This window comes from Eschrichtius robustus, chromosome 1, assembly GCF_028021215.1.
Source record: "Eschrichtius robustus isolate mEscRob2 chromosome 1, mEscRob2.pri, whole genome shotgun sequence".
Taxonomy (NCBI): Eukaryota; Metazoa; Chordata; class Mammalia; order Artiodactyla; family Eschrichtiidae; genus Eschrichtius; species Eschrichtius robustus.
Genome location: NC_090824.1, coordinates 5,152,610 through 5,163,477, shown reverse-complemented (window position 1 = coordinate 5,163,477; position 10,868 = coordinate 5,152,610). Strand labels below are relative to the sequence as shown.

Sequence of the window (10,868 nt, the reverse complement as noted above, 5' to 3'; positions counted from 1 at the left end):
GCCCCACCTATAGCGACAGCCGAAAACATCTCACACATTTCCCTAACACCCATGGGTGGGGACAGCCAGGGCAGTTCCACCCTGGTACTCGCCTTTGACATAAGGCCCATTATCTCATGCAGTTCCTGAATCACAGTGAGTGTTCCCTAAGTGGCTGCTTTTATTATGACAAGTTTTCCATTCTCTTCATGCCTCTTGGTTGCCCTGCAGGGCACACTAGGAAGATACCATGGTGTGTGGAAACCAAAGTGAACCTTGTTCTCAGAAGCCTCAGCTTCCTTCAGAGCGAAGCACATGTTGGGGCTCATTCGGGAGGAGACCTTTCCTGCCTTCAGGGAGGGACTGGCGGCAGTCCTCAGTGATCTCCTGGGGAAACTCAGGGAGACTCTGTTGCCTCTAACTTAGAGACCTTCTGGGACCTGATGGAGACGTTACCAACATAGCCTTCCAGTTGGCATTACACGTTCGTCAGACAGGCTCCTGGAACATGGTTGCAACTCTGCCCAGGGGGGTGGGACACATTAGCCAGGAACACAAAAGAGATTTTCAGTAAACCGAGGTATTAGAGAAAGTGGCAGGAAACCTGGTCCATAATAACTTTTATGGACCCAGGAGAAAATATGGATTTTCACAGGTCTGATTTCCAGTCAGTACGGATTACAAGGTCAAACATCTTAAGAGAGACAGAGCATTCTCAGAGAATTCTCTCCCCCGTTTTGCTAAATAGGTGGACATAAAACCAGGTCATCATTTGTGGGGAAAAGGACTGGTAAGTTATAGTATCATTAGCCAAGGTCTAACCTGAATCTCACATTGAAGGTGAAGAAACCAAAAGATGTTTGGTTGAGAATGAGTTATGGCCACTAAAAATGTTAGTGAGTCTCAGGCTGAATTAATAGAAGTAGAGGTCCAGAAGGAGGGATATTACAGTCCTGCTCTGCTCTGCACTGGTTGTACTTTTACCATGAATGTTGGGACCAAATCTGAGTGCCGTAAATGGAATCTGTAAGGAGGAGGGCGTCCAAACTGGTGAGAGGTCTGAAAGCAGCATTAGTATGTGGAACAGTTGAAGAAGTAGCGAGAGATATTTGCTTGGAGGAGAGAAAAACTGAAAGGGGCATGGCCACAGTTTGACTCAAAACCCCCTGCTCAGTCCATGCGCCTAGTACGGTAGTTGCGTTCAGAGCAGTCGTAGACCTTTGTGGGCTATGTCTGGCTAGCAGACACAGCACTCGGTGAGCAGCCTTTATAACTCTATGCTCTAGGTGTAGATGGATCAGAAATGGTAACCCAAGAGCTGCAGTTGGAGGAGAGGCCAGCCATGTGCAGCAAAGAACTCAGAGAACTTCTGGAACAGCTGTATCACACTCTCCCAATCCAATATCCGAAAATCTCTAAAAGTAGAGAATCGATTTCTGAGGCTTTAGAGGTTAGAGCTAGGACCAGAGAAGGAATTACGGGAAGAAAGATCGCAGCTCATTATGCTGGCAGTCAGAAGCAGCACAAAGTCCTAGGCTGCAGGCTTGGATTCTAAATTCAGTTCTACCATTACTTACCTTGTAACCTTGGACAAATCACTTATTCTCCCTGGGCCTCAGTTTTCCCACCTGTAAAAAGGGAGGACTGAGTTAGACATTCTCTCTGGTCTCTGAGTTCCTTACGCCACACTGTTTCTAGATTCTGGCTAGGCATCCACCTCCCCCCGTTCCCGCTCCCTCGAAGTCCCCCTCCAGGAACATAGCCAACCAGAGATTTCAAATCTTAGGATTCTTTTTTTTTTATTTTTTTTTATTTTTTGGCTGTGTTGGGTCTTCGTTTCTGTGCGAGGGCTTCCTCTAGTTGCGGCAAGCGGGGGCCACTCTTCATCGCGGTGCGCGGGCCTCTCACTATCGCGGCCTCTCTTGTTGCGGAGTGCAGGCTCAGTAGTTGTGGCTCACGGGCCTGGTTACTCCGCGGCATGTGGGATCCTCCCGGACCAGGGCTCGAACCCATGTTCCCTGCATTGGCAGGCAGATTCTCAACCACTGCGCCACCAGGGAAGCCCCAAATCTTAGGATTCTAAATCTCACTTCCCCAGATCATCCCCTCAAGTACCTGGAGAGAGTATGTGATACACTGAAGAGTCTTCTTTTATCTTGCTTCGGTATCCCTCAACCGTTCTTGATAGGATGTGGTTTCCAGACCTTCTTCCATTTGAAACACATCCCTCTGGCTTGCTCTAGTTTGTTAATGTCCACTGAAAGTGCAGCACCAAAACCACACAAACACAGACCTTCTGGTATAGACTTAACCACGCAGAAAGGAAGAGGGTCTTATCTCCCTCATTCTGGTCACTGTACCGCTATTGTTGTGCCCTCTCCTCTGAAGAGCTGTGTTAACCACAAGTCACTATGCTTCTTATCATGCATGTAGCCACAAAACCTCCAGCCCTTTTTCTGACGATCTAGAGCTAAACCCAGAGAGAGAACCACCGAGGAACCTGGGTATAGATCTGGCCAAAACTGCAGTGTCAGTATGTAACAGCTAAGTTAAGAAACAGTTGTGTTTCTTTAGCTAATTTAGTACATGTGCTTCTCTCCCTCCGTCTCTCTCACTTGCTCGCTCTTTTTTCACTATCGGACAATCCAAACCTACCGTCCACCTGGCTGAGACTTGGGAAGAAGCTCTTGTGGATATTGCCCATATTTGCTGTCCTCTGGCCTTACTTTATCCAACAGCACAGCAGGATGGAGCAGTAAAGGAGGGTTCTCGTCTTAGCGCCCCAGCCAGCACACAGGGTGTCTTGGCCATGTCTCTTTGCATCTCCGAATCTTTTCCTGATCTCTCCTTCCTGACCGGGGGGGACAATAGACTGAGTTGTCTCCAATTCAGGTCACAAAACCCTAGAGCCTCAAAGCCAGAGGAGACCCAAGAAATCATCTTGTACTTCTCCTAAAGCAGAATCTTTCCATTGTATCACTAACAGCAGGCCATCCAGCCTTATCTAGACTCTGCTTGCATATTTCCATCTCTGAGGACCTTAATATTTCTCAGTTAACCTTTGTTGACAACCTATGTGCTAGCAGCTGTGTTAAGTGGTTTCATATGCATAATTTCTCCCCCACCCTTCCCTACCCCCCCTCCACCACCTCTGACAACCATCAATCTGTTCTCTGTATCCATGAGCTTTTTTTTTTTTTAAGATTCCACATACAACATAGATCATATGGTTTTTGTCTTTCTCTGTCTGACTTCTTTCCCTTAGCATAATGCCCTTGAGATCCATCCATGTTGTCACAAATGGCTAGATTTCATTCTTTTTTATGGCTGAGTAATATTCCATTGTGTATATACCACGGTTTCTTAATCTGTTCATACATCAATGGACACTTAGGTTATTTCCATATCTTGGCTATTGTAAATAATGCTGCCGTGAACATGGGGGTGCATATATGTTTCTGATTTAGTGTTTACATTTTCTTCGGGTAAATACCCAAAAGTGGAATTGCAGGATCATGTGATAGTTCTATTTTTAACTTTAAGGAACCTCTATACTGTTTTCTGTAGCGGCTGCACCAATTTGCATTCCCACTGACAGTGCACAAGGGTTCCTTTTTCTGCATATCCTTGCCAACACTTTATTTCTTGTCTTTTTTTTTTTTTTTTGTCTGTGTTGGGTCTTCGTTTCTGTGCGAGGGCTTTCTCCAGTTGTGGCGAGCGGAGGCCACTCTTCATCGCGGTGCGCAGGCCTCTCACCGTCGCGGCCTCTCCCGTTGCGGAGCACAGGCTCCAGACGCGCAGGCTCAGTAGTGGTGGCTCACGGGCCTAGTCGCTCCGCAGCATGTGGGATCTTCCCAGACCAGGGCTCGAACCCGTGTCCCCTGCATTGGCAGGCAGACTCCCAACCACTGCGCCACCAGGGAAGCCCTTATTTCTTGTCTTTTTGATAGCAGCCGTTCTGACATGTGTGAGATGATATCTCCTTGTGGGTTTGATTTGCATTTCCCTGATCATTAATAATGTTGAGCATCTTTTCTTGTATCTGTTAGCCATCTGTATGTCTTCTTTAGATAAATATCTATTCAGATCTTCTGCCCATTTCTTTATTGGGTTGTTTTTTTGCTATTGAGCAATACAGGTTCTTTATATATTTTAGATATTAGTCCCTTATCAGATATATGTTTTGCAAACACTTTCTCCCATTCAGTAGATTGCCTTTTCATTCTGTTGATGGCTTCCTTTGCTATACAGAAGCTTTTTAGTTTGATTTAGTCCCACTTGTTTATTTTTGCTTTTGTCACTTTTGTTTTTGGTATCAGATTCAAAACATCATCACCAAGGCCTGTGTCAAGGAGCTTACCACTTATATTTTCTTCCAGGGGCTTTATGGTTTCAGGTCACAAGTATGTGGAGATTAAACAACGTGCTATGGAAGTGGGTTGAAGGAGAAATCAAAAGAGAAATTTTAAAAGTACTTGGGGACAAATGAAAATGGAAGTATAACATAACAGAATTTGTGGGATGCAGCAAAAGCAGTTCTGCATTCTACTGCTAAGTTCATGGCAGTCAGTGCCTACCTCAAGAAACAAGAAAAGTCACAAACAACCTAACTTTACACCCCAGGGAACTGGAAAAAGATGAACAAAAGAAACCCAAAGTTAGTAGAAGGAAGGAAATGACAAAGATGAGAGCAGAAATCAACGAAATAGGACTTCCCTGGTGGCGCAGTGGTTAAGAATCCACCTGCCAGTGCAGGGAACACGGGTTTGAGCCCTGATCCGGGAAGATCCCACATGCCGCGGAGCAACAAAGCCTGTGTGCCACAACTACTGAGCCTGAGCTCTAGAGCCCGTGAGCCACAACTGCTGAGCCCACGTGCCCCAACTACTGAAGCCCACGCGCCTAGCGCCCGTGCTCCACCACAAGAGAAGCCACCGCAGTGAGAAGCCTGCGCACCGCAATGAAGAGTAGCCCCCGCTCGCCACAACTAGAGAAAGCCCACGTGCAGCAGCGAAGACCCAACGCAGCCAAGAAAGAAAGAAAGAAAGAAAGGAGGGAGGGAGGGTGGGGAAAGAAAGGAGGGAGGGAGGGGAGGGAGGAAGGAAGGAGGTGATCATTTAAAAAAAGAAGAAGAAATCAATGAAATAGAGACTAAAAAGAGAATAGAAAAGATCAAGGAAACTAAGAGCTGATTCTTTGAAAATGTAAACGAAACTGACAAGCCTTCAGCCAGACTCACCAAGGAGAAGAAAGCGGACTCTGTGCTCATGTTAGAATGTCCACACCACCCAAAGCAATCAACAGATTCAACGCAATCCCTATCAAAATGCCACAGAACTAGAACAATAATCCTAAAATTTGTATGGAACCACAGAAGACCCCAAATGGCGAAAGCAATCTTGAGAAAGAACAAAGCTGGAGGCGTCACACTCCCTCATTTCAAACTGTATTACTGTAATTTTAGTATAGTAATTAAAAACTACAGTAAATAAAAAGCATGATATTGGCATAAAAACAGACACAAAAATCAACGGAACAGAATAGAGAACCCAGTAATAAACCCATGCAGATATGGTTTTATTAATTTATGACAAAGGAGTCAGGAGCATATAGTGGGGAAAGGACAGCCTCTTCAATAAATGGTGTTGAGAAAACTGAATAGGCACATGCAAAAGAATGGATAGTTGTCCTTTTAACTAATAATCCATTTATTAATGCATTCTAAGTATTAGACACTATGCAGAGGGCTATGGGAGGCATAAATATGAAGTAGAAAAGACTCTTGCCCTTAAGGATCTTTATATCTAGAAGTCTCCATAAGATATGTGTCACAATGTGACCTTTGCAGTAACCCCATTAGGTCAGTAGAGCCAGGATCATTATCCCCATTTTATAACTGGCGAAACTGAGCCCCAGAGAAGTGCGGTGCCGCCTAGGGTGACACGGCTGGGAGGCAGGGCCAGGACCAGGACACAGGGAACCTGACTCCCAGCTTAGGGCTCTCATGCGGAGGTCATGACCACACTCTTTGTTAGTTAAATGAAATAACTGTTTTTCAAACCCTCACTGTTGTATATAGATCATGTTGAAAAGCTGCCTGGTCGTGCTTTCTCCTTCTTCTGACCCCATCCCCGTCCCCCTGTCCTCTTGTAGCCCCAGGGGACACAATATCCTTGCCCTACACAGCTCCCTCCAGCTCACTTACCTTTTATTTATTTACACGTATTTCTCTCTCTTTTCCCTTTCAGGTTGTGATCAATTATTCAATCGTGAAAGGGCTGAAGTACAATCAGGCAACGCCAACCTTCCACCAGTGGCGAGATGCCCGCCAGGTCTATGGTTTAAACTTTGCAAGTAAGGAAGAGGCGACCACGTTCTCCAATGCCATGCTGTTTGCCCTGAACATCATGAATTCCCAAGAAGGAGGTAAGCGGGGCTCTGTCTTGGCCTGGTGCCTAGACCTTCTCTCGTTCTACCTCTGCCCTCCTACAGTTCTGGCTTCCTGGGTGTCCTTGCCCTGCAGCTGTGCCGAGCTGATGCTTTGTGGGTTCTCAGAGAAACCCACTGCCTGACTCTAGGTTGAAAGCTATGTTAGCAATTTGAAGGAGGAGAGAGTGGCATTTACATCTTTTTAGCCCTTGGTGAGATACAGATTTGTACTGTGTTCCTAGAGCCGAGTATCCAGATGCGTTTTACATTTGTCATCCTAATTCCATATTCTAGACACATGTTTGGCAGAGATCGGAGGGAGCAAGCAAAAATGTATTCTTGTATTCAATTATGCATATGTTTAGCACACTTTGACTAAACATTTACTGAGTGTTAGAAACTGACTAGACAGAATAGGTAAGAAATGGGTGGATGGAGTCCTTTCCCTCAAGGCACTTGGTATCTTGGAGTAGACGGATTCACGAACTGCTAACTGTAACGTGTTGTGATAAGTGTGCTGATAAGGTATGAGCAGGGCAGGGACTTCGGGAACACAGGAAGGGAAATAAGGGACTGCCCATCTGGGCTGCCAAGGGAGGCTTTGAGCGGGTGGTGACATTTGAGCTGGAGTTTTGAAGGGCAAAGAGGTGGGAGTGGGCATCCCAGGCAGAGGGAACAGCAAATACGAAGGCACATGGGCCTGAAAGTCCAGCACATGCTGGGAAAGAGAACACTGCAGTGTCTCTGCAGACTGCGGTGCCGATAGGAAAGAGACTGGTTGTGGAATTAGAAGGGTGGCACGGATTGCACAGTGAAAGGCTCCAACTTGGAAGACTTGGGGTGTAGACAATGGGCTGGGGGCGGCGAGTGGCGCTAGCAAAAGCTTCTGTGCAGGGCAGGTAAAGCAAAGGAGCAAAAACACACGTGGCTGTTCTCGGGAGTTTGTAGTGTTAGCTTCAGAGGGAGGTCAGAGGCCTTCCAGGACGTTGGCATCTTGGTGGCCACAGAGACAGTCTTGCACTTTGCCGGAGATCTTACCTTGGTAGGGCGTGGTAGTGAGGAACTGGGCCTCGGGGTGCCCTGCTGGCCTTGAGTCCCGGTCATTTTTCTGGGCTTCAATTTCTTTAGCCATAAGATGGGTGATGTGTGGTTGTTTCTACGTTTAAATGAACTCGAATGTATGTTCGCAGGCTGCCTGACACGTATTAATCACCCAGTATTAGTATTTGTGGGCATTATTACTGTCATGGCTGCTGCTGCTACTGCTGCCAGAATTGGGGTGGGAAGTGGAGAGACATAGTACTTGGAACCTGGAGGGAGATGGCTTTTAAATATCTATTGTGCCTGACAGGTTGGAGCTTTGGGACCCAATTTAAACCCTAGGAGAATTTTTTTAAGAAAATAAAGAACACGTTTTGAGTATGCTTCCCGCAGGTCGTACACAGAACCAGTACTTGTAGAGTTCTGTCCCCACTGTGAAAAGGCCCCAAGGTTTGTGGATTTTCTGCTGAGAACTGGGGGTGCGCGGTGAGGAACCACAGCGGTGTGAGTGATGAGTGCAGGGCCTGCCTGCAACATTGTAGCACCAAAGAACCGCTTAGTCAGCTGTCTTTTTTTCCACCCAAGAGCCTTGAGCTTCGTGGTAGAGTGAGCTGCGTTTAAGGTTTCCGATCCGAGCTGCCCTCACTTGCCCCGGGATGTGGGAGTTAAGCTTTATTTTATCTGTACATACAGATACATTAAGGGGCAAAAAAAAAAAAAAAAGAAGGTTTTAATTTATTCAGATGACTGACGCAAAGCAAATACTAGTTATTTTTTTAACTTCACCATAGAATCACAAGGAAATCAGCTAATCCAACCCTCATTTTCAGATGAGAAACGTGTGACATAGTATGAAGAAATAACTTCCCGGTGCCAGGTAGTAACTCAGATTCAGAACCCCGACCTCCTGCGTCTCCTCCCTCTGGGTTGAACGGATGTCTTTGTTGGGGTAGGGGGTGGATGTGTGCTCACGAGGTGACAGTGGCCTGACTTGAAACTTTCATCATGAACAGTAGTCGCCCATCCCGGTTCCACGGCCTTTGGTGGAGGGGAGACCCTGGGCCCACTGAGGAGGAAGCGTTTTCTTCACCTGGGGTGTAGCCCACTGTACCATACAGAAACCTGAAGTGTGAGCTCGATGAGCTTGTACAAATGCATATGCAGAACCCCTGCCAGGCCCTGCCAGGCCCTGCCAGGGACCGCATCCCTCCGCCCCCTCCCAGGAAAACCAGGATGTCAAGTTCTGTGACAACAGAGCACTCTTACCTGTGTTCGAACTTCGTGTAAATGGATCACGTAGTGTGTACTTCGGGGCCTGATTTCTGTCCCTCGACATTACGTCTGAGAGACCCGCCCCTGGACCCATGTGTCTCTGCAGCCGGCTCTGTCACTGTGGAGTGCCGCTCCACGATACGGCTGCCACCCTGACCTGTAGTTCAGGCCTCAGAGCGCGGGCAGGGCACAGGCAGCCTCTCCACCAGCTACCACAGGAGGCCTCTGCTGCAGGACAGTTGTGAGCCTTCTATCAAATCCCGTCTGTATTGGCAAATTGTGTTCTGCCCTCCTTGGCGGGAGGCCATTTGCGGTGCAGTGGACCCTTGAACCAACACGGCTTTGAACCAAGTGGTCCACTGACAGTGGTTTCTTTTCCATGAATGCGTCTCCAGCCCTACATGATCCGCAGTTGGTTGCATCTGCGGGTGCGGAGCCGTGGGCGTGGAGGCCGGCTGTGCAGTTACATGCAGGTTTTCACCCGTGCAGACTCAGAGCCCGACCGCCACGTTGTTCAGGGGTCAAGTGTAGTGAGAAAAGCATGTGTTCGGAGGCAGTGAGATCTTATATTAAGTCTTTGCTCTGCCACCTGTGGTGTGGCCTTGGGGTAATAAACCCTACTTCCTAGGACTGTCATGAAGGTTAAATTTTAAATGTTTATAGAGTACTTAGTGTACAGTGCCTGGTGTGTGATAAGAGCGTGAATAATACTGGTTCTTTCCCCTTTGGTCCTGTTGCATTTGCTTATCTTCTGTAGGCTTCAGCATCCTTATTTGTAAAATGGGGTCATAAGTCCCACTTACAGAGTTGTGGAGAGGATTCAGTTGCCCGGCATGGGGCCTGGCACCTCATAACGCCCGCCTCTGCTCCTTCCTCTCCTCAGTGGCATGTCCTGTCCTGTGCTAGGCATCTGGGGCTTGGACCATCGGATCGTGGACTTTCTGAGACTCAGGGTCTCATCAGCATTTCCCACCTCCCCCTCATGCGTGAGCGACACTAGTGTGGCCTCCTGGGGTCCAACAAACCTGGCAGACACAAGATGCTTAGATACAAACCTGAAAGCAAAGCAGAGCAAATCGTGGCCGCCCGGTCTTCACACCCCTTTCTCTTACCTGATTCTCGCCACAGCCCTGGGAAGCGAGTCCCCAGACAACATCGCTGGGTTAGGAGGCCGGGGCTCAAGAGGGGAAGGGGGCTTCCCTGGATGTACACGCAGGACTTGACCCGCTCTCACAGTTTGCACCCTCTGTGTGCTGAGGACAGGCCACGACTCTGTTCTTTCTTTGTTCCTTCCTGCCTGTCACCCTGGTGAAACCCATTGTTCAGCCAGAGTTCTTGACATTATTCTGGAGAAAGAATGGGTGCAACAGAGTAAGATTTTTGCTGCCCAACTTCTACGTGGAAGAGAGAGTAGAGAGTCAGGCATCTGACCCTGGAGAGATCTGTTTTGCTGACATTGTTCCTTGGTACCCACGAAACCTGTCTTTTTATGCCAGTGAGTTTTGGATACTCATTCTTCGACTTCAGGCCCAACCTAGGGAACCTAAAGCCAATTTAGCAAGTCACATCAGTAAATTAAATAATGGTCCTGTTGCCTGGTGCTTTCAGTTCCCTGGGTAGGGACAGGAGTGCAGAGCTGGCTCAGGGTTCTCTTGGGACCCACAAGGCTCTGGGTTCAGGGGTTATCTCGGTGGGTAGGGACAGTCAGCCACTGGGTTCTTGGGGCTTTTTCTGTAGAAATTGGCGCCTGGAGGTAGTTGGGGGTGGGGGGGAGCTGTCTGTCTCCTGATGCACAGCCGTGAGGGAGGAGGAAGAGTGCCGATGTTGGCGGAAGCGGGGCCTCCCCGTGACGCGGTGTGATGGCCACGGGTGGTGTGTGCGCTTAGGGGGGGACTCAGAGTGGGGCTTCTGTAGTCTAGTTGGATGGCGGAGACCATGACTACTACTACTACTACTACTACTACTACTACTATTACTACTAATGACTGTAGTAATAATAACATCTAGGCTTCCTCTTCAAAGCCCAGGATTTTTGTTTCTTACCAGGATCTTCTCCCACATGCCCCTTCCCTGCCCTTCTTGAGGGAAGGCTCCCACTAACCAGGCAGCCCCACAGGTGGGCCTCAGCTGGCTAAGGAAGGACTTCT

At 48.0% G+C, this 10,868-nt stretch overlaps 1 protein-coding gene across 5 annotated transcripts in view; it reads left to right on the top strand.

Annotated features, from left to right (window-relative positions):
- Window positions 1-10,868, top strand: part of EVL (Enah/Vasp-like) — a 158,283-nt gene that overhangs the window by 100,139 nt on the left and 47,276 nt on the right. For all 5 annotated transcript variants that reach the window (XM_068540670.1, XM_068540682.1, XM_068540658.1 and 2 more), the window contains exon 3: window positions 6,228-6,405. In XM_068540670.1, coding sequence (XP_068396771.1) covers window positions 6,228-6,405 — 178 coding nt within the window. The remainder of the gene's footprint in view (window positions 1-6,227; window positions 6,406-10,868) is intronic.